At 51.4% G+C, this 22353-nt stretch overlaps 10 protein-coding genes across 10 annotated transcripts; 8 read left to right on the forward strand and 2 right to left on the reverse strand.

The window, feature by feature from the left end:
- Nucleotides 1-360: 360 nt before the first annotated feature.
- Nucleotides 361-1661, forward strand: AtWU_08727 (glycoside hydrolase family 131 protein; the record flags this gene model as incomplete). Its single annotated transcript, XM_035503835.1, has 3 exons — nucleotides 361-466; nucleotides 527-660; nucleotides 747-1661. The coding sequence occupies 3 exons, from the start codon at nucleotides 361-363 to the stop codon at nucleotides 1659-1661; spliced, it is 1155 nt and encodes a 384-aa protein (XP_035359728.1).
- A 98-nt stretch (nucleotides 1662-1759) lies between these two features.
- Nucleotides 1760-4412, reverse strand: AtWU_08728 (ankyrin repeat protein; the record flags this gene model as incomplete). The annotated part of the gene is made up of 7 exons (XM_035503836.1): nucleotides 1760-1834; nucleotides 1884-2006; nucleotides 2052-2081; nucleotides 2127-2207; nucleotides 2256-2516; nucleotides 2563-2914; nucleotides 2971-4412. The coding sequence occupies 7 exons, from the start codon at nucleotides 4410-4412 to the stop codon at nucleotides 1760-1762; spliced, it is 2364 nt and encodes a 787-aa protein (XP_035359729.1).
- Nucleotides 4413-6865: 2453 nt separating this feature from the next.
- AtWU_08729 (putative MFS peptide transporter) lies at nucleotides 6866-9000 on the forward strand (the record flags this gene model as incomplete). Its single annotated transcript, XM_035503837.1, has 7 exons — nucleotides 6866-7166; nucleotides 7214-7327; nucleotides 7380-7602; nucleotides 7650-8021; nucleotides 8068-8222; nucleotides 8279-8704; nucleotides 8756-9000. 7 exons carry the CDS (start codon nucleotides 6866-6868, stop codon nucleotides 8998-9000), a joined length of 1836 nt encoding a protein of 611 aa, XP_035359730.1.
- A 405-nt stretch (nucleotides 9001-9405) lies between these two features.
- AtWU_08730 (NAD(P)/FAD-dependent oxidoreductase) lies at nucleotides 9406-10605 on the forward strand (the record flags this gene model as incomplete). The annotated part of the gene is made up of 1 exon (XM_035503838.1): nucleotides 9406-10605. The coding sequence occupies one exon, from the start codon at nucleotides 9406-9408 to the stop codon at nucleotides 10603-10605; it is 1200 nt and encodes a 399-aa protein (XP_035359731.1).
- A 288-nt stretch (nucleotides 10606-10893) lies between these two features.
- On the forward strand, nucleotides 10894-11929 carry AtWU_08731 (short-chain dehydrogenase/reductase SDR; the record flags this gene model as incomplete). Its single annotated transcript, XM_035503839.1, has 3 exons — nucleotides 10894-11189; nucleotides 11274-11399; nucleotides 11464-11929. The coding sequence occupies 3 exons, from the start codon at nucleotides 10894-10896 to the stop codon at nucleotides 11927-11929; spliced, it is 888 nt and encodes a 295-aa protein (XP_035359732.1).
- A 406-nt stretch (nucleotides 11930-12335) lies between these two features.
- AtWU_08732 (cytochrome P450) lies at nucleotides 12336-13805 on the forward strand (the record flags this gene model as incomplete). Its single annotated transcript, XM_035503840.1, has 1 exon — nucleotides 12336-13805. The coding sequence occupies one exon, from the start codon at nucleotides 12336-12338 to the stop codon at nucleotides 13803-13805; it is 1470 nt and encodes a 489-aa protein (XP_035359733.1).
- Nucleotides 13806-14755: 950 nt separating this feature from the next.
- AtWU_08733 (DUF1365 domain-containing protein) lies at nucleotides 14756-16343 on the forward strand (the record flags this gene model as incomplete). Its single annotated transcript, XM_035503841.1, has 2 exons — nucleotides 14756-15034; nucleotides 15084-16343. 2 exons carry the CDS (start codon nucleotides 14756-14758, stop codon nucleotides 16341-16343), a joined length of 1539 nt encoding a protein of 512 aa, XP_035359734.1.
- An 892-nt stretch (nucleotides 16344-17235) lies between these two features.
- On the forward strand, nucleotides 17236-18721 carry AtWU_08734 (NAD(P)/FAD-dependent oxidoreductase; the record flags this gene model as incomplete). The annotated part of the gene is made up of 5 exons (XM_035503842.1): nucleotides 17236-17246; nucleotides 17295-17494; nucleotides 17539-17923; nucleotides 17972-18630; nucleotides 18699-18721. 5 exons carry the CDS (start codon nucleotides 17236-17238, stop codon nucleotides 18719-18721), a joined length of 1278 nt encoding a protein of 425 aa, XP_035359735.1.
- A 555-nt stretch (nucleotides 18722-19276) lies between these two features.
- Nucleotides 19277-20305, forward strand: AtWU_08735 (uncharacterized protein; the record flags this gene model as incomplete). Its single annotated transcript, XM_035503843.1, has 1 exon — nucleotides 19277-20305. The coding sequence occupies one exon, from the start codon at nucleotides 19277-19279 to the stop codon at nucleotides 20303-20305; it is 1029 nt and encodes a 342-aa protein (XP_035359736.1).
- A 343-nt stretch (nucleotides 20306-20648) lies between these two features.
- Nucleotides 20649-21591, reverse strand: AtWU_08736 (sulfotransferase family protein; the record flags this gene model as incomplete). The annotated part of the gene is made up of 2 exons (XM_035503844.1): nucleotides 20649-21373; nucleotides 21465-21591. The coding sequence occupies 2 exons, from the start codon at nucleotides 21589-21591 to the stop codon at nucleotides 20649-20651; spliced, it is 852 nt and encodes a 283-aa protein (XP_035359737.1).
- Nucleotides 21592-22353: the final 762 nt, after the last annotated feature.

Genomic DNA, 22353 nt, shown 5'->3' on the forward strand with positions numbered 1-22353 from the left:
ACAGAGCACAACCAATTAGCGTCTGCATAGTTGCCACCCTTAAACTAAAGATAATCAATTGATTACCGCTGTCAGTCTCAAGTCGGTCATGTCATGGACCCTGTTCGATCAATTTGAAACAAGCTTAATCTAACAGCGGCGGTGATGAAACCGCCAGCGGATACTTGTTTCAGTTTACCCGCAAGCCTGTATCCAGTATCCAAGCCCTACTTAAACCTGTCACTGCCCATGTTTCCATTCTCTCTCTAACCACCATTCTTTTCTTCATTGTGCCGGTCACATACATTCTTTACTTTCGCTATCTTTGCTTCTCTTCTCTACTTCCATAAGTCACTCATTATATACCACGCGAATATCACCATGAAAGGAGCCGCCTTCCTCGCCTTCCCCGCCTCCACACTGGCCGGATCCGTACTGTGGAGCGGCATCTTCAACTCGTCCTATACTGTCGCTGACTTTGACGAATGTATGATCCCTACTGTGAACCGTAATATCCTCTATGGTACCGAATACTAAATAGAGATAGGGTCATGGAGCAACCAAATCGCGCCCTGGCAATGGTACATCCACGGCGACGGCGAAACCTCCGAGTATCTCGCTCTCTCCAGCGACTACAAGAACCCAGCAGCAAGCGATGCCCAGGGTCTGCGTACCAGACTTGTACTCTACCCCATATCCTTTAACCCATCCTACCTATCTCCACTATACCAGTAAAACTAACCCATCCCCCTCCGGGGATAATACAGGACAACACCTCCTTCTGGGAAGGCCAAAGCATGCAACGCACCGAACTGATCCCCCAAATGTCGCCTTCCAGCTCTGCCTCCGACCTGGGATCCGGTCACTTGTACTACCACTTCTCCTTGAGCGCCAGCAGCACTAACCCCCCATCCTCGTCAAGCGAGCACCAAATCGCCTTCTTCGAGAGCCATTTCACGGAGCTGCAGTACCAGGATAACACGCTGAAGTGGAATGCCGGCGGGGATACGCATTACTCTGTGGAGCTGGAGACGGGCAAATGGTACAACTTTGCGTACGATATTGATTTCGATAATCAGAAGGTTGGGCTTTGGGCGTCGAATGGATCGGATGCCCTGACGGAGGTGGTTAGTCCGGTCAGTGCGAGTGCGAGCTCCAATGGGGCGGATTTCCATGTCGGTGTGTTGAGTTTGACTGGGGATGGGACTGAGGATTGGTTCTGGAGTGGAGTTTATATTGAGAAGGGCGATTTGACGAAGACTATTGGGGACGGTAGCAGTGCTAGTGCCAGTAGTGGTGAGAGCTCTTCGACTACTGCTGCTGCTGCTACTACCTCTGCTACTTCGTCCGCTACTTCTGCTGCCACTACGTCTGTCGAGGCTACCACTGCTGCCGCTGCTACCCCTACTCAGAATGTGGCTGTTGCTTCGTCTTCTACTACTTCTGCTTCGACGACCTCGGCTGCGACTACCTCCAGCTCCGAGTCTACTGCCGCGGCTACCCCCTCTGCTTCTGCCCCTGTCATCGCTACGCCCTCTGCTGCTCCCTCTGCTGCTGCTGCCTCTGAATCTGCCGCTCTTCCCGTTCCGACGACCGCCTCTGAGATCCTCACTGATGTGCGCGCGCTGTTGACTGCCCTTCTGACTCGTCAGGGAGTGCATGCTCGTGATTTTACTGTTTAGACAATTCCCTTCATTGAGATGGGTGGGTATATAGTGTGGTTGATGATATTGTATTACTTAGTGTGTTTGGTGTGAATTTTAACCAGTTAACATGGGTATCACCACACGAGTGTCTCTTTCTTCTGACGTCCGTTGATAAGCTGCTCCGCTTGATCCTCTACCCATCGCTCAATCTGTGAAGGTTAGTAAAGTGAAAGTCCAGACCGGGTCGGAGACACGCACATTCGTAAACTTGCTCGACAGCCATACTGCCACCGTCAATAGCAGTAGAACTCCTCCAATGAGAGGATACCAGCGCCATGAAGGGTTGTCGCTGAGTATATCCACGTTCATGCCGAATAAACTCTGTTCAGTTAGAATAGACTTGTCGATGGATGGTGGTATGCTCACCGACGCAAATGTCAAGGGAAGAAAAATGAACTACCCATCCGTTAGTTGCCATGGTTGACAAGAAAGCAGACATACCGTAATCCAACTGAGCCGTTTCATGCTCGTCGCCAAGCTAGTCGACCGGTGCGCCTCATTGATTGACACCCACGCAAATTCCTACCGATATTAGCCGTACGCTCACCGACTGCCACAAGGGAAGCATACAATTTGCAGCAAATCGCGCACCGTCTGCTCTAGCTTATCAATCTGTCCTGATATCTCTTTGTCTAACCCATCTATCATACTCTGCATCTTTTCACTGAACTTGCGCGTCTCGCTGAACCGCTGGTACTGCGTGACAAAATACCTAGCCTGGCTAAGCTGCTCGGCCAATGATGCTTGAACTTGCGTCCATTGCTGCATGCTTTCCGCGATGGAGTCAATAAGGCGGTCATCTTTGCCTCGGGCAGTCAATTGATGTGTTCGCTGCGTAATTAGCAGTAGACCAACATAATACTTCTCAAGAACATACCAGCCGTCCCAAGTACCGCCGAGCCTCCCGGCAAAACGCGATCCAGTCGTCCCGCCATGTTTGCATAAACAGCTGCACCAGCTCCAGGTCACTCTCGGGGATCCATCCGTATGACAGGTTGCTGAAGTAGTGGATAGTCTTCTGGGGCGCTTCCAGAACGGCCCATTCGATGATGCGGACCTTGCGGTCGTCGTCTTGGTCGTCGGTAAAGGAGGTCCCGATCTTCATGTCCAGGCGGACAAACAGTGAGAACGTTCGACAGGGACTTTTATTTCCGAGAGAAAATTGCAGCTCGTTTGGCGTATCGGTTAGTTGGCAATATGTGTTCCAATAATGATTTTCCCGGAAGAGTCTGAGTTGCATCAGCATCACGTCCCCATAGAGCCATTATTCGCTTGATCAGCTTACAGAAGATGTGTCTCGTCTGCCGTCTTTGGCATTGCCTTTATGTCTTGGTACAAAGTATCGTCATTGATCCAACGCGCCGCACGCCGTCCATCCCTGTAGACCACAATATCCACTGCGACACTGGATTTCAGCCCACGGCCATATCTCCCATCGTAGCCATCGTCAAGCGTCATCATCTGCCTCCGATGGCTTAACAATGCTGTTAACGCCGCACGATCACCATCTGGAATGGTCATATCCATCACAGGAATTGAGGCACCATCGGTCCGGGTGTGAGCCAACAGTAAATTTGCTGGTGTTCCAGCCACGCTGCAAGGACCAAACCAGTCCCCGTTCTCCAGCCCATCTACTCCAGCCTTGTGTTCTAGAAGAATGGCCACCGTCGAGCGATCGGCCTGCTGTAGCGCCCATCTCATCAGAGGAATTGGGCTCGACTCATCCTCGTTGCTCAGATCTGGCTTGTACCGCTCCAGGAACGGTTTCAGCAATCGAGCTCGGCTCTCTTGAACCATCAGCTTTAGCGACACAATATCGTGCTTACGATCTCTGTCATCCCCGGAGCCAGACATCAGCATATCCGCTATCTCGTAGTGACTCCATTCAAGCGCGTACACCAGTGGGGTCTTCCTGTAACGATCAATAGAATTAGGGTCTGCCCAGGTCGTCTTCAGCAGCTCTTGTACAAGCGCCGTGTCACCGCGTTCACTCGCCCAGGCTAAAAAGGTTCGTCGGGCCTTGGTCATTGGCTCCACACCATGCGTCGGTCCGAGAGCGGCGAGCCACTGCTGAAAGTCCTCAGGATGCTGCCCGTTTGACTCTCGTCTCTTATTGTGGTTACTGATGACCCACCAGAGTGGAATCTGCCCCTCGTGGTCGTGGATATCGGCGCTAGCACCGTGCGCAACCAGTGTGCGCACGGTATCCAAGTGCCAATTTTCGGCAGCCCATGATAGCGGAGTCCGGCCCCGGCTGTCCTTGCTATCTGGATCCGCTCTGCCAGTGGATAGCAATAACTCCACGATGGTGCAGAGTCCTTGTCCCGCTGCACGTGATAGCGGCGTACGACCACGGGAGTCTGCGATATCGGAAGACACTCCCTTCTTCAGAAGGAGGTCTACCATATCGCGATTCCCACATTTCACGGCCCAATGGAGAGGTGTTTCGCCATGGTGGTCACCAAGGTCGGGATTGGCACCTCTGTCCAGGAGATACTGCAACAGAATATCGCAACGCTTCTGCTCTTCTAAGGACTGGACCTGTGAGAGATCACAGGATGCGGCCCAGGAGAAGGCCGTCCGACCGGTCTGGTCTTGGACGTTGGGGGAAACGCCATAGAGGAGGGATTGAACCTCGGGAAGCAAGCCTCGGTGGGCGGCCCGCATAAGCTGGTCAATACGGTCATCGTCCAATTCCAAGTAGATGGCTGCAGGAGACTTCTCCATGCTTATGTACATTAGGTAGCATCAGCGGAGGAAGAGGTCTTCGTGGGATGAAGCGATGGAGTCAGCCTCAGCCTCGCGGGGGCGTTCGCCGCCGCTTATTGGTCGGAAGATCAGCATAGCGGCATGGCATTCAACAGCCGTCCAGACATTATATCTGGAGTCTGTAGGGCTGATTCATGATGGTATCTGGGAGAATATGAAGTGACTAGACCCTCTCTAAGTCTATCCATTGCCACTGTGACCACAGCTCAGGTCTGAGGGAAGGCGCTTGCTGGGGAAAGCACGCGTAATCCGTCCAAGCTAGTTGATTAGTGCTTGTCCACTGCTGGGACTGAAGCATGGACTTCAGAGGTGAGATATCGGCAACTAACGTGCGTCGGCAGTCGGAATACTTCCGATTGCTAGACCGTCATTTGGATGGCTTGAAAGTCAACAATATGAAGCTTAATCTTTTTTCCGCAGGAATCAGAACCGCGGAGTAAGGCGTGCTTTTCCCTGCAGAATACGAAAGGTCGAGCCAACCCCACATATCAGTAAGGTTAAACTGCCCGTAGCAGCCGGGCCATGTGTCGTTCGCCAAACCCCCGCGTCAAGATTCTGAAGAAACATAGTGGTGGTGACCATGAGAATGCTATAGAGGATGGCGGTACACGTGAGCCAATTTCTGCCCCAGGCTATACCCACGTGACGAGATCACAACAGCGGGATCTGGAGAAGAGACTAATCCAAACCGAGACTAGGTCAGGCGTCCATGAATGCTTGATGGGATTCCAGTACGTAAAGTTTTGAGAGGCCACGAGGGACGTGCCCATACTGGAAGCATCCCCGAACCGTCTACAGCAGCTGCTCGAACCATCAGACCATTGGTGCAGCTATCAGTTCAGCTTAATTATTCCGGTTAGCTACGGAGTGAGATGCAGGTGGATAAATCAGGCGTCTCGTTGGGAGTTTAGACACTACTGCATGAGGATGAGTGCAGCAGCAGTAGCAGCAGGCAAAGATATCCTCCCAGGGACGGGAATCGGACTGATAGCAGCGTGAGTCTATCCGGATAATTCTTTTCGGCCTCCACCCACTTGGCTTCGTCGAAGCTCCACTGCCAAGACCCGCATGGTCTTGGCATTGTATGATTATCAGATGTGATTGGTTGCGGCTGATGCCGTTATCAGTGCTGGCGGTGGTGTCATCTCCGACTTGCCTCTATCAGTTTCATATCTTCTACTCCCAGATATCTCATTTTATTTCCGCTTCCTTCATCAATAATATACCAGTCGTACTTTCCATGGTTCAGGTTAGTTTATCTTCTGAGACATCATCCGGACCAGTCAGAGCACGCAATGCTTGGCCCTCACTGGACCTCATCCATTGGCCAACTCGGTCCCTGAACTTGCTTTTTTTCTCCATCCTTCTTGTTACGGTCCCCCCGAGCCAGCCTTATCCCCAGCTCTCTCGGTGACTCCGAGTCTCACTCCTTTCCAGCCCGCATACTTGCTTTTTACAAGCCATTCTGCATGGTTGGGAGCTGAGATAGAGTAGACGCCCCCTACTCGCTGTGTCCACCTGCCACCCCTGTGCCTCTCAGGAGAGACGCGTGGGAGTGCGGGGATTGTGGAAGATCCCACGGTTGGACATCCATCCGGCTGCATTAGCCACTACACTTGCCGCGTTGGCGAGAAAGCTAGATAGACTAGTTTAGCCGGTGCCATCAGACATGACTAGTGGTCCCGTTCCTATTCAATCCGCCCTCAGATAGTCCGATAGCAGCGTCGCTTCCCACCGCGAGGAGTCCACGATGTCTAGTGGAAGCTAATCCTGCTCGTCCGCCACCATGCAGGGACTTGGACAAATGATCGCGCGTACTTCAGATAACTCTCCTGTATGGACGTAATCTCATTTGCCCACACTGCTTCCCCCAGTTTCTTATCCACTCCGGACCACATGCCACTCGGGCTGCAACGGCCATGTTTGCCACAGAAACATGGAACAGAGCATGTCCGGGTGCCAGCTGTGTGCGTTCTAGATGGACGCTAGAACCTCCTTGGATAAGCCTCCCCACTGCATGGCCGCATAGACAGCGGCGAAGAAGTGCACCAACCCATCGCGTGATACTGTCTGTAATGCAAAGTAGATAGTGGCTACCATCCATATTGGGTCCCGATCTCCGACGCTGCACCGGTGGGAATTAGGCCTTGGCACTAGCCAGCTTCGAGGCATCTGGAGTAGTCTCCGCGCACTGATAGTGGCCCCGAAGCGAGCCTGTCGCAGCTTACCCAAATGCAACACCCAACCGGTTAACTAGGTCGCTTGTCTCTCGGCTGCTTCTCGCCTCCCATGGGTTTATTAGTCTCTTGCTCCCCAGGCTGATCCCTTTTTTTTTTTTTCTTGTGCGATCGTCTTTCCCATCCATTTTCCATCCCTCCAGTCAGACCCTGTCAGGGCCCGTGTTCGCCAAGATGAGTGATCCCGTTGGCGCAGACGATCTGGTCTATGTCGCACAGGCCCATGCTCCCCAACAGGAGATCCAGGCAGTTGAAGAGAAGAAGGAGTCTCATCTCCCCATTAACGAAAAAGAAACCGCGGTGGTGTCGGCCGTGTCATCTATCCGCGATTTCCACGATGATGGGCGCGAGTACCCCACCGAGGAAGAGGAGCGGACACTGCGTCGAGTTTCTGACACGGTCAGCTGGACAGCTTACACGGTCGCGTTTGTCGAGCTGTGCGAGCGCTTCTCATACTATGGAACAACTGCAGTTTGTATGTGTAGCAGGAGGTTGTCAAAAGCTGTGACTAACCCTGATTAGATGTCAACTTTATCCAGCAGCCTCTCCCCGCCGGCTCCACCACGGGTGCCGGGTACAGTGGACAGTCGGGTGCTCTGGGCCAGGGTGAACGGACCTCCACTGCACTGACTACCTGTAAGCCTTTTCTAACATCGCGAAAATGAAAACTATGCTAACTGACTCTCAGTCAACACCTTCTGGTGCTACGTCATGCCCATCTTGGGTGCCTGGATTGCCGATGAATACTGGGGTCGTATGCGAACCATCCAAGTCTCCATCGGTTTTGCTATGCTTGGTCACATTATCATCATCATCTCCTCTATTCCCCCGGTTATTGTACATGCGAACGGTGCATTGGCCTGCTTCGCTGTTGGTCTGGTGATTTTCGGTATTGGTGTGGGTGGATTCAAGTAGGTGTTGTCACTCCCCATTGAGGAGTCAAGCCTAACCATCACAGGTCCAACATCTCGCCCCTGATTGCCGAACAGTACAAGGAGACCAAGCTTTTCATCAAGACCATTCCTAAGACCGGTGAGCGCGTCATCGTCGATCCCGCGCAGACCATCACTCGCATCTTCCTCTACTTCTACTTCATGATCAACGTCGGCTCCCTTATCGGATCCGTAGCCATGGTGTACGCAGAGAAGTACGTGGGATATTGGCTGGCGTTCCTTTTGCCGACCATCATGTTCGGTATCTGTCCAATTGTTCTGTTCTTCTGTCGCAAGCGGTACACGGTGACGCCCCCGACTGGATCGGTTGTGACCAAGGCTTTCCAGCTGTGGAGCCTGGCCCTTCGTGGCCAATGGTCCTGGAACCCTGTCACATTGTAAGTCTATCACAAGCATTGTTGATAACTTTGCTAACGAAATCAGCTACCACCGCTGTCAATCTACCGAGTTTTGGGACAGCGTCAAACCTAGCCGTCTTGCCAACAAGCCCAGTTGGATGACCTTTGATGACAATTGGGTCGAAGAAGTGCGTCGTGCCGTCAAGGCCTGTGCTGTCTTTGCCTGGTACCCTCTTTACTGTTAGTGTCCCCATCTCGACCTGAAGCCATATGGTCTTTCTAACTGATCCCCGCAGGGCTGGCCTACGGACAAATGACCAACAACCTGACATCTCAGGCGGCCACCATGCAGCTGCACGGCGTGCCTAACGATATCATCAACAACCTGGACCCCCTTGCCCTCATTATCTTCATCCCGATCATGGATCAGTTCTTCTACCCGGGTCTCCGCAAGATGGGCTTCCACTTCACCCCGATCAAGCGTATCTACGTTGGATACCTGCTGGCCTCCGCATCCATGATTGCCGCTGCCGTCACGCAATACTACATTTACAAGCTGAGCCCATGTGGCAACCACCCCAGCACCTGCGACGAGGCCGCTCCCATCAACGTGTGGGTGCAGGCAGTGCCTTACGTGCTGATTGCCTTTTCGGAAATTTTCGCCTCCATTACTGGTTACGAGTATGCGTATACCAAGGCGCCGAAGAACATGAAGAGTTTGGGTAAGCCCTCTTCCTGAATGTGTCAATTAAATTGTTACTAACAAGTACTAGTTCAATCTCTTTACCTCTTCATGAACGCCATTTCATCTGCTATCCAGCAAGGTCTTACCGCCCTGTCAACCGATCCCCTCTTGATCTGGAACTATGGGTTCGTCGCCGTGCTGGCTTTCGTCGGTGGAAATCTCTTCTTCCTCTGCAACTTGAAGCTTGATAAGGAGGAAGACGAGTTGAACAACATCGAGGTGTCGGCATATCTGGGACGCAACGCGGGCGAACCCGGAAAGATCGAGGCGTAGTGATCATGGTGTATGATTTATGGTGATGGATACAATGTATACTTAATGCATGAGTTATGCTATATTAATAATGTTGATGTCTGATATTATATGCTTTACATGCCACCTACTTTGCTCCACTGACAATACTTAACCGAATCTATACCATTGAAGTAAGTTATGACATCATTCCGTCCACCCGTCAATCTTCCGTCGGATGTGGATATGTTTGTCTCAACCCGACACTATATATAGCTTCCAAGACTTGCTAAATAGTACTAGTATACGAGGTGACTCAACAAGAACCCGCAAAGCACACGCGGCCAGGATCTTGGCTTCCGCCATGCCTCGACTATTATATACCAACGATGTCCCAACTACTTACCTGCAAGCTACCAACGAAACATCGCAGCTACTACTACCACCATGCAATCCACCCAAGAACCCGCCGACATCGCCATCATCGGCGCCGGCATTGTCGGCTCGGCCCTAGCATACTACCTCTCCAACAACAACACAACCAAGAAAATCATCCTCCTTGACCGCTCCCTAACCCCCCTCAATGGCTCAACCGGCCACGCTCCCGGCTTCGTCGGCCAATACAACGACAGCGCCATCCTCACCCGCCTCGCCAGAGACACCGTGCAGGAGTACACCACAATCCCAGGCGGCTTTGACACCATCGGCGGGATCGAGCTGGCTACGAGCCAGACAGGCGCAGAGCGTCTCCAGCGCCGATATGATTCGGCCAGAGCAGCAGGCCTCCCTGCCGAGCTTATCTCCCCGGAGGAAGCAGCCCGCATGGCCCCAGCCCTGATCAAGAAGGAGGATGTCACAAGTGCGTTGTACTTCGCCAGTGATGGTGCAGCTAATGCTACCTGTATCACGAGGTTCTATCAAGATGAAGCGCGCGCTAGAGGCGTCGAGTGCATCGAAGCAGATATTACTGGTATTCATAAAGATGGCAATGGTCGCGTGGATGGCGTGAACACGGGTACAGCTGGATTCATCCCCGCTAAGACTGTCATCATCGCTACGGGTATCTGGGCCCCTGAGCTTCTACCGGACATTAAAACCCCTATCCCCATCGTCCCCGTCGCTCATCCATACATGTACGGGCCTTACCACGACCAGAAGAAGGTACCATCCCCATGGATCCGCTGGCCCGACCACCACGTCTACGCGCGCGACCACGGCCCCTTCTACGGCCTCGGCTCGTACAACCACGCTCCTGTCGCGCAGGAACCAAAGGGTACCGCCATCGGCGAGTGGATTTCTGAGTTTGACAACACTTTGAAACACGCGCTGGGATTCATCCCACCCGAAACTGGTCTCATTCCCAGAGAAACATTCAACGGGATTTTTTCCATGACGCCGGACAATTTGCCCCTTGTGGGTGAGGTTCCTGGGTTAGAGGGCGTGTATCTGGCTGCTGCGGTGTGGGTTACGCATGCGGCAGGCACTGCGAGGTTTTTGTGTGATGTGTTGGAAGGGAAGGAGGTGGATGGGGAGATCAAGGAGGGGTTGGATCCGGGAAGATTTGCGGGGAGGGATGGAGAGACACTTAAGGAGGTGGCGTTAGGGGGGTATAATGAGATCTATAGGGTTGGCGGTGCAGAGTTGTAATAATGGAGATAGTGTGTTGAGTGCAGATTACTTGGGCCGGAGATATCGATGTTACTAGATGATGACAGATCCACATAAGCACCATAAATATACACCAACCATTCTCATTCGTGCTCGCAGATAACCTTCATGGATCCTTTCAATTTTGTAGACGAATGTCCCGAATACGGGGACTTAAGCGCTTAACTCCGGTGTCTCCGTTCAGCTACCAACATTTAAGGCATGTACCTTCTCCTCACATTGTAGCTTTGTATCATACATCACTGTTAATCTTAAAATCTATACACAATGCGAACAGAACCATACCAAACATGGCTCATCACCGGAGCCTCCTCAGGCTTAGGAAAGGCCATTGCCGCCGAGGCCCTCATCGCCAATCACAGGGTCATTGGCACGACGCGCGACATTGATAGGGCTGAAACTTCTTATCCTGAGTTCGCTCCCAATGGCGGGATCTGGGTATGTCTCGATCCTGCTCAGCATGATGCATATGAGCGGTTTTCGAGGGTAGCTGTGGAGTATAATGTGGATGTGTTGGTGAATAGTGCGGGGTATGCGTTTATTGGGGCGGTGGAGGATACAAGGTACGCTCTTGCTTTAACACCCTTTCATGACATATGCAGTACCTACAATGATGTGTTCATGGAACTAGCTGATTTATTCCTCAGTGAAGAAGAAGTCCGCGCCCAAATGGAAGTCAACTTCTACGGCCCCCTCCGGGCTGCGAGGGCTTGTCTGCCTATTATGCGTGACAAGGGGTCGGGACATATTATTCTTATTAGTAGTGGAGCTGGGTATGTCAAGTCAACTTGTTCCATGAAACCGTACCAAATTAACAGCACTGATTCAAATATAAAGAATTATCGCCCGCCCCGCCCGCTCCACCTACGCCGCTAGCAAATTCGCCATCGAAGCGATCTACGAATCGCTTGCCCAGGAAGTGAAGCCCTTCGACATCAAAGTCCTGATAGTCGAACCCGGTGCATTCCGCACCCCATTTCCGGGCCGACAGGTCTTTCCTAGTGAACCTGGGTTGGACATGGGATACAGTAATGTATACAAGGGTACGCCGGTTGAGGAGATGGTGACGTTATCGAAGGATATGAACTCGACGACGAAGTGGATTAAGGGCGATCCTGAGAAAGCGGCTAGGGCTCTGGTTGTAGCTGTTGATAATGGGTATGCGGGATATGGGTTTTTGAGGATGCCGTTGGGGAGGGATTGTGTGAGGGTGTTAGAGGAGAAGATAGCCACGTTGCAGGCGGATTTGGAGGCGACTAGGGAGGTGGCGATGGGGACTGATGTTGATGTTGATGAGGAGTGAGGTGGGTTGAGGTGTGTATACAGTTCGAAGATATGTGGCTTGTTGTATCAAGAACTGGGGTATCTTGAAATGGGGAACCTCAAGGGTTGGGTGATGATACCTTCATAGGTCAAATTTATATCCTGTTGTTCAAGTCCGATGTGAACACAGTATTTGTAGAAGATTAGCGAGTGCTCGTTGAATGGTAGCTAGATTGCCTACCGTATAGCTAGTATCCAATTCAGCAACTCATCAATGCTCAATACTGGTTGCCTGCACTAAGGATGCACCAATGCCTTCCGAGAACCCTAAATCATTAGTCCGGTTTAGCATGCATCCATGCATCCACCGTCATACTTAAACACCGTCTCCCTCGTATTCATCCCTCTTTTCAACAACTCCCTTCCCTCTCACAACTACAATAACGATGCTCTTTGTTCTCCTCATCGTCATCCTCCCCATCATCTACCTTATCCACAATTACTTCACCGATCCCCTCTCTCGCATTCCCAACGCCCATCCCCTCTCACCACATACCACCAAATGGATAACCCACCACCGCAACCGCACCACAGAAGTGAAAGCCATCTACACCGCCCATCGCGCCCGCGGGCCCATAATCCGCCTTTCGCCCACCGAACTCAGCATCAATTCGCTTGAAGGCCTGCGAGCGATCTATACGCAGGGCGCGTTCGAAAAACATGCGTTTTACGCTGAGACCTTCATCAACTTTCATACGCCGAATATGGTAGGTATGCTGGGAAATAAATCTCACGGGGAACAGAAGAGGTTGCTGAGTGGGGTTTATGCCAAGAGCTATCTGCTCAGGTCGGGGGATGTTAGGATTCTGGGGCGGGAGATGGTAGTTAGGAGGCTGGGAGAGTTCTTGAAGGGAGTCGTTGCTGAGGGTGAGGTGGTCAATGTGTTGCCTGTTTTTCAGGCTGTGGGTATGGATTTTACCTCTGGGTTTGTGTTTGGAGCGCAGGGTGGGACGAGGTTCTTGGAGGATTTGGCTTCTTGGGGAGTGTGGTTGGGACAGTATGAGGTTTTCAAAAGCATGAGCAGGGAGGATAGGTTTATGGGCTTTGTGGAGAGGTGGTGTTTGGGGTTGTGTGAGGGGGTTGGTCTTTCGAAGGAGGATGGAAGCCCGGTGACGCAGGCTGTGGTTTATGATCGGCTTTGGGAGGGATTGGAGGAAAAGAAAAAGGTGTCTGGCGAGGATATAAATGTGAAGTTAGCCGTTGCATCGGAGATATTGGATCATTTGGTGGCGGGGCATGAGACGACTGGTATTACCATCACGTATATCATGTGGGAGCTGTCGAAGACGCCGGATTTGCAGACAAGACTGAGAGAGGATCTGACTACATTGTCTGGGTCGTTAAGGCATACTGAGGAGATGGAAAAAGAACTGCCTCCGTTGGCAGACATCGATGCACTTCCGTTGCTGGATGCCATCGTCCGGGAAACTCTCCGACGACACGCACCGGCTCCGGCACCGTTATCCCGGGTGACTCCACCAGAGGGAGCATGGATACATGGGGATTATATCCCCGGCGGAGTACAGGTCAGTTCGTCTGCATATTCACTGCACCGGATTGAAGAAGTTTTTCCGTCTCCGGAGGAGTGGATTCCCATGCGTTGGATGGATGCGAAGGATGACAAGATCCATGATATGCGGCGCTTGTTCTACCCGTTTGGGACTGGAGGAAGGATGTGTCTGGGGAGCAATTTTGCACTTCTGGAGATCAAACTAGTTATAGCGATGATTTATGCCAACTACTCACCCGAGATTGTGGATGATGAGGATATCGAGCAGCACTTAGAGTTTATTGCGTTGCCAAAGGGGAGGAAGATGATGGTGCGGTTTGTTCCCGTCGAGGGTAGTGCTTTCTAATATAGTCAGAGTTGACAGAGGAAACCTTTTTCCATCCTCGAAATAGGATATTCTAAGCCAGGTAGTTGATAGAAGCTATGGACATACCTTCACCCCATGGCACCCAACCCCATATAGCCGACTGTGCCATTCTCAATGTTCACTGATCTAGTCAATTCTGCAATGTGAGGTCGGGGGTTAATGTCATCGGAGAAGCACAATCTGCCAGTAATGGCCATGATAGTGGTTAAACCTTCTGTTATTAATACATGTCATCGGACCACGATATATTTCATTTTGTGAGGGCTGAAATGGCCTCAGGCCCTCAACCCGTTGGGTATATTGTCCCGTGATCCGGCAGAAGGAGAGACTCGCACCTGCCGATGAGAACAACGACTGGAATCCCCCTCACTCATTACATACTAACGCTCCATTCACCTTTTAGAAAACAGACTTCAGTCATTGAATGGTTCTCAGTCACTTCCTGCTACTCAGGTGCTCCCTACGTCATGTTTTTCACTAGACAGCAGCACGCAGTCATGTCAACCCACTTTGTGCAACAGTGATCAACTCCACATGATGAGCTGAGTTTCTTGTCAAAGTCTATTGGCAAATAACATTCAGATCTCTAGCAGACCGTGCACACAGATGATATCTGTTCTCTGAAGTCTGACACGCCGTCGCTGGTCGCATTCAGGTAGCCAAGGAACAGTAATCAGCACGCAGACAAGAATGGCAGCATACAAATTAGCTTCTTTAAACAAGGGGATACCACAGGTAGTAAGGTACCCATGCAGGTGAATATGTGCCGCCTGTCACGGCAGCAACGCCTTGCCTTTCACCATGGCAAGGAGCCGGCATGGCTATTGCGCAGGTGCAGTGCGTATTTATTCGTCAAATGCCGCCTAGACTGGCACTCTTATTAGTCCACCGCACGAATACCAACTATGCTATAGCCCGTCTCTTCCAACATGTCTACACTTCCTTCATTTTCAGATTTGCACGGGATGCCTGAGCCGATATTCTACCCCTGTCAGGTTCGACATACCAGGGTACATCCAGTTGTTCATTCATTCTCCTATTCCTATCTTTGGGTTGTGCTGCCTGTTCGGTGGCGGGGCAACAGTATCGAGAAATACAACTCGCCTGTCGTCGGCTCTGGATGGTTTACCGTGGATCCCGGTGATTACCTGGAAAGAGGCAACCATACTGGACTACACGGGAAGCTTCGTCAGTATCTGCATAGTCAGGTAAAGCCGTCCGTCATCTGCGCGTGTGTCTCACTAATCTTCAACCCAGCGCCTCCGGGATGAAGAATACCCCTACGTCTTTCTTCTTACTGCTCCCAAAGTGTTAGGCCATGTCTTTAATCCCGTCTCTTTCTGGTATTTATATTCCATCAATAAAACCTTGGCCGCGGTTATCTTAGAGGTGAACAACAACTTTGGTGAGCGGCATATGTACTTGCTCCTATCGACTGGGTCAACTTCCGGGGACACTAGTGTTGCCGATCCTGCAGATCAGCCTTGCCATACATTGAACCGCTTCTCCAGCACCTGGTCGAAAGACTTTCATGTTTCACCGTTCAATCCCCGAGAGGGCATGGCATATACCCTAACCACCGCTGATCCCTTGCGGTGCGAAAGGCCGATCGACAGTCGAATCGTGCTAGTTGCCTCCAATCGGGTCCGACTCATTGCTTCTATCCGCGCTACGGGGCCGGCGATCCTCCCAGCTGCTCTCTCCGCCTACCAGCGATCCCAGCTGATCTTATCGTGGGGGTGGGTGGGGGCTTTAACGGAGCCACGCATCTATTTTCAGGCTGCAATGCTGCATGTGCAACGGAAATTACGGGTCTGGTCTCTACCGGTGCCATTGGAGAAAACAATCAGTCGGCGCGCAAATCGACTCGAACGTTCGCTTGAGTATTTTGTTAGGGGATACCTGCGGCATCGAGTGGAGAACACTGACGGATCATTTACCGTGCGGTATTCCGCTGCAGGACTGTTTGCCAACGACGCGGTCGAGATCATGCAATCACCCTCGGCGCGTGCAGTTTCGAGCAAATGCCCGGACAAAGCCGTTGGATTTCGGGTTCTACGGCCGGACTTCTACACCTCCTTCGTAGAGAGTCAAGCCTTGACCGCCGAAGAAGTCTTCAAGCTCTTGGCGGGACATGATTTCCTGCGCGTGTCGCGCATGAATGTGCTTCGGGATCTATTCTGTGACGAATCAGGCTCGTTTCCAGAACTTGCCAAACTCTCTAGAGCCGGTTGTCTCGCTTTCCGAATCATCGCCTGGTTCCGAAAGGGGCGGCCCGCAGCGAGTGCTGGTCTGCGTTCTTTGTCCGCCCTGGACTACTACGTGCTGACCAGCTGTAGTCCTGCTGAGCAGAGGCACTACGGGATGCAAGTGATGAAGTTGTTTCTTAGTCGCTACTTTGCCTTTGGGAACGTACCGCTCTTTGAAGGTGAAGTTCTTGTCGCCCTCCTGGCTGTGGGGTGGGGTCTCCTGGCCACCCTTAGTCTGGTTTATTCTCCAGATGATACCACTGTCTGATCAATTCTTTGTCATATGGTGCGGTAGAGCGGTAGTTTATTGGTATTGATTCAACGCTACTGCCCAACAATTACTCCTGTAGCCACACATGGTCAAATGCAACCTGCTCACTTACTGAAAGTCTGGTACAATGAAAAAGCTATCGTAATTTACATCCCAAATCAGATTTCTCTGTGCGACCACGGATACTTTGATGATGCTATGGGCGGAGGAATCTCGGCGTATATTCGTGACCCTGCAGCTAGCTTTAGGGTAACTTAGTCACCTATCTCCTTAACGTCATCTTCGCCTTCTCCTCGATGGTTCGTCCAGTGGACACAAAATTGACGCATGCCCATTCCCGCAGTCTATCTTTCTTTGCGGGTTTCTAACGCCCCGACAAAATTACTGGCTTTACCATGAACCGGATGACCAGCCAACATTAACCCAAACTTTATCAACAAGTGTGACGCGAACCGGGAGCTTAACATCTCGCTCGGACTGCTCGGCATAGAACCCTAATCTGGTGGAATACCATGAAATGATCGGACTAGCCGCCAAATCCTGCTACAACATCAGCTGAACGTAACGGTCACACAAAGACCAGGGGTACGTGCTACGAAAACGTAACTCGGGCGGTGAATTCTGGGAAGGGAATGGTCGAAGTGATTTCTGTCCAGCTTGCAGGAACATGGCAAGGGAATGTACACGTACGGTTTAGCTGCATGCATAGTGACAAAGCACGTCATGCTGTTACTTGAGTGAAGTAGCATCCGCTGCCAAGCAACAAGATCTTGGTCAATCTTTCTGTAGAGTATCAAGTTAGGACATAAATAGCCAGTAGCCAGCAGGAATCACGCTCATGATCTACAGAGTGTACACTGAATATCGTTAAGATCGCTCATTACACGACATGGAAGACAGGTGCTGTGCTCTATATACCATAGCTGAGTTTTAGCTAACATCATTTAGCAAGAAGATAGCCATCATTGGCAGCGGAGCTGCTGGCATGGCTGCCCTCTGGGCCCTTCACCAGCACTCCCCTCACCAGGTCTACCTCTACGAGGCGGCTCCTCGTCTTGGAGGCCACATCAATACTGTAGAGTTCAAGAAGGGAGAAGATGGCGTCAATGTCGACACTGGATTTATTGTGCTCAACAATTCCACCTATCGTAAGTTTCCACTCTTCGACTTCAGACCTAGTCTAACGGAACAGCCAACTTCCTGAACTTCCTCAAAGCCATCAATGTCCCAACCACGCCCTCGGAAATGTCGTTTAGTGTTTCACGATTCTCCGATTCGGGGTCTTTTGAATGGGCAGGCTCCTCCTTGAGAAACCTTTTCGCTCAAAGAAGAAACCTGTTCTCCCTTTCGATGTGGCGGATGGTGTTCGACATGGTGAGGTTCAACCATTTCGCTCCTGACCTTCTCCGTCTCCCAGATGTGGACAATACTATGTCGATAGGCGAGTACCTCGAGAAGGAGGGATACTCGGCATTCTTCCGCGACAACTACCTAATCCCGTTGACGGCGTCGACGTGGAGCACGAGTCCGGACAAGTGCAACTTGCAATTCCCCGCCGTGACCCTCATCCGGTTTTTGTATGTTTTTATCTCTATATAACGTTGATGCAGAGCTAATGCTATCAGATACAATCACAATCTGCTTAATACGCTCGGGAACGGTCTCGAGTGGCTTGGCGTGACGAATGGCGCAAAGAGCTACATTGATACCATCATGGCCGACTTCCCCTCAGATCGTGTCTTTCTCAGCCAGCCTATAGTCTCCGTTGGGAATGATCCAGACTCGGGCAAGGTCAATATCACCACCGCCAACGGCACAACGGCCGCCTACGACCATGTCATCCTTGCTACGCCTGCACCCCAAGCACTATCCCTAGTATCCAAAACAGCAACTCCGCTAGAGAAATCCATACTCTCGGCATTTGAAACAACTACCAACACCGCAGTCCTCCACTCCGACGAGGCCCTCCTTCCCCAGAACCGTCGAGTCTGGTCGACCTGGAACTACCTGAGCAACGGCGCGGCAGACCAGGTATGTGTTACGTATAACATGAACCGGGCGCAGGGGGTCTCGCATGCGAAATACGGGTCGGTGTTGGTGACGATGAATCCGCTGTCTATGCCAGATGAGCGCACGATCCAGGGAGTATTTCAGTATGAGCATCCGCTGTTTACTCCGGCGGCGGTGCGGGCGCAGACCATGCTACCGACAATTCAGGGCAAACGGGGTATAAGTTACGTGGGAGCGTGGACGATGTATGGGTTTCATGAGGATGCGTTTACAAGTGCGTTTGGGGTGGCCGGGGAGCTTGGGGCCAGAATCCCGTTTCCGGTTGCTGATAGTCGACTAAAGGGGTGTGCAGTGAGGGAGGTTAGTTGGTTGGAATATGTATTTAGAATGGTGTTGCAGGGTGTGCAGGGTTTGATAGTGTGGATGGTGGGAGGGGGAGTGAAAGGGAAGCAGAAGGCGAGGTAGATCTATTGCACACTCCGATGAACATTCAGGTCTTTGAATAGACAAGGTTTTTTTCAGTGCTATTCTGGGTGTTGCAATACCTGTCACATTGAATATCCTCCGAGGTGATTATTCACGCAATCTCGTATCATATGATGTACCCCTTGCATAATCTGTCTGACCGAATATGAGTATGATCTACGATGCCAAGATTATTATAGACATACTATCTCGTGTCCACATTAGGAATACTGAACATGGGAGTATATCAGAACAATGCGCGGGTGAACCCTAAGTGAAGCAAGCACCGCATGGATCTCCCGGACTTTCTCCGATGGCTTCCCCACCCGCCAATCCATCATCAACTAAACAACCCCTCGCGCTCTTTACCATCTCTCATTTCACTTCTACCTGTAATCCCTACTCTTCACAAACAACACGACTCCCTCTCAACCTATCCCCACTGCCAAACAACCATGGCCGAATCCCTTCCCCAAACCTACGACGACCTCCCCGACAAGCGGCGCTACTGGCCCGCAGCCCCCAACTCCGCCGACGAGGGCCTGGGGATGCTCCGTCTCCTCACCCCAGAAGTGGTCGCCAACGCAGCACGCACCCAAATTCAGACTGGCGAGCGCGTATGCCTCAACTGGGACCTGGAGAAGCTGAACCCACCAGGTAATCCCCTCCTTCCAACCCATCCTCTATCGCCAACTAACCTAAACACAGGCTTCGGCCGCAAACCCTTCGCCCACCAGGTTAAATGGGTCAGCGAAGGCCACGCCTTCGACGACGAGTACCACTTCAACCCACAGCAATCCTCCCAATGGGACGGCCTACGACACCACAATGCCCCAGCCCCAACACCCGACGACCCTGACCGCCGCGTCTTCTACGGCGGCACCACCTCCACCGAGATCCTCGACCCGTCCTCAGCTCGCATCGGCATAGCCCACTGGGCCAAGAAGGGCATCGCCGGCCGTGGCGTCCTCATCGACTACGCGTCCTACATCCAGCGAACCAAGGGCATAACAGTAAACGCCCTAACCCGGCACACCGTCTCCCTGGACGACGTCCTCACCATCGCGAAAGAATGCAACATCACCTTCCAGCCAGGCGACATTCTCTTCTTGCGTGTCGGCCTGCCCACCACATGGGATAACATGTCCGATGACGAGAAGGTCAAATACAGTCAACAGGAAATGCCTCAGCATGCAGGGTTAGAGCAGAGTGAGCGCGTGGTGCGGTTCCTCTGGGACCAGCATTTCGCGGCTGTGGCGGGTGATGCGGTCAGCTTCGAGGTGTATCCGCCTGTAGAGAAGGAGTGGGATTTGCATCATTTTCTGTTGGCCGGGTGGGGAGTGCCGATTGGGGAGATGTTTGATCTGGAGGGGTTGAAGGAGGTTTGTGAGAGGTTGGGCAGGTGGACGTTTTTCGTTAGTTCGAGTCCGTTGAATTGTAAAACGGGGGTGTCGAGTCCGCCAAATTGTATGGCTATCTTTTAGGTGCATACTTTTGGGTTGGGGTCGGTGTTGAGGGGAGAGAAAGTATTCGTTGGGTCTGTACTGGGTGTATTGTAATCGGACTCGTGGCTGTCTCTGGTATCTGGTTTGATGAGTTCGTTGAGCTGAGCATTAATTGGATTATAGATTCGGACAGAGTATATATTGCCATAGTTCATCTGGGCCACAGTATACTGCACATGGAGAATACGTTCTCTGAGCTTTGGGATAATTTTAGTTCCTTTCTATTGTTTTTCTTCGGTCTGATTCTTTTGTCAATAGCTTCCCATTAGTAAACTACTCATTACAAAGACAGCATTCAACACCATAGCCCAATCAACAATCCCTACGCCCCCATAACCCTATAAACCAATGCCGCCGCCACCACCGGCCCCAACACCCACAACCCGACCCTGCACCCCAACCTCATCATCCCTCTCCACATCACAATTCTGACCTTCTCATCCAACCACTTCTTCTCATTCAAATGCGGAAACGGCACCTCAGGAACGGGCTTGCCCAAAAACTCACACAACGGCTCCCACCCCTGACTCAACTGGAACTCCAACAACCTCTCAGGCGGCGTCAACCGTCTCACCAACGCATAATGCTCCTTATACTTCTCCCGACTGACACGCTTCGCATCCTCCGGTCCCTTGATCCCCAACCACCCCTCAAACGTCGACTTATGCACCTTGCCCAACGGGTGCGTGAACCACCGATCAATGGTATATATGATAGTCACGATAGGATCATATGTGTTGGCAATCACGCCGTTCATCCAGCTCTGGTACCATGAGTCAATATCTCTCTCCACTAGGACTACTTTGGCCTCTGGGTATGCGTTGAGCAACTCCTCGGAGAAAGCGATGGCCGGGGTATCGGAGGATATGGCGGCGTAGTCGTGGAGCAGTTGGTCGAATTCGGCTCGGCCGTAGAGGGGACCTGGTGCGTTGAAGAATTTTCGGTCGATGGCTTCTTGCCACATGGGGATGGTGCCGAATTTGTCTGACATTAGGTGGATTGAGTGCCAGCAGGGGAGGGAGAGGGTTTCGAGGGCGGAGCACATTGCTATTATTCCTTCTCTTAGTATGGGTTTGCTTTTGGTAATTGTTGGGTCAGGGTGTTGATCGTGAGGTGTATAGTAGAATTAAGTACTCACAGGCTGTGCCGGTGCGGTTGAATCCTAGGCAGAGGACTTGGAGTGGAATTGAGCGCTGCTTGCCTCGTGGGGATTCGCTGTTCACGGGGCGGAAGAGTTCGGGGTGGCGGTCTTGGGGGGTGGACATGGTGTTGATGTAGATATAGTATCAAGTAGGAGAGTATGATCAGCTGTATTTTGTCGATTGGTATGTGTAGGAGAAAGATATTTGGTGTTTGAACTACGATAACCATGGTGCTGTTGTAGAGGCATCTTATAGTCCTTTCATTCACTTGTATTAAGCTAGCGCTTACTTGTCGGCAGTCGGAGGAGTGCATTGATTGGCTTGCTCGTTCATGCATTTAGTCTCATTCACTAGCTCGTTAGCGCTTAGTTGGCTGCTTAGTTGGCTGGGGCAAGTTGTATACTGTTGTGGGCAGTGGTAGATGCAGATATTTAGCTGCAATATAGTGAGAGGCTATTTTAAAGTTGGTGATAAATAGATATAGTCTGAGAGAGAAGTAATACATCACAACTATCACACTTCAGCAGGTATACAATGTTCAAGTGGATATCCACGAGGCAGCTAATCAACACTACACCGATTCGGGTAATTCAGATGTAGGCTCTCACTGCGACAAATGTAGATAACCGATTGTAAGATGACAATTAAAGAGATATATAACCACTAATTACTTCGCAACTAATAAAAATAACCTCTACACTTCAGTAATAGACCTTCCAAGATAAGCAAGGGCTAATCACCTGTGATAAGATAACTCCGACGGAGGTACCAAGTACCGAGGTAGTTTTTCCGAGATCGCCCCAAGATTGAGTCTCCGGCTTACTTTCTTACAAACAAACAACTCTCTCCTTGATTCAGTCTCCTTTTAAAACTCATGCAGGATCC

The sequence above is a fragment of the Aspergillus tubingensis genome, assembly GCF_013340325.1.
Source record: "Aspergillus tubingensis WU-2223L DNA, scaffold_9, whole genome shotgun sequence".
NCBI classification, from domain to species: Eukaryota; Fungi; Ascomycota; class Eurotiomycetes; order Eurotiales; family Aspergillaceae; genus Aspergillus; species Aspergillus tubingensis.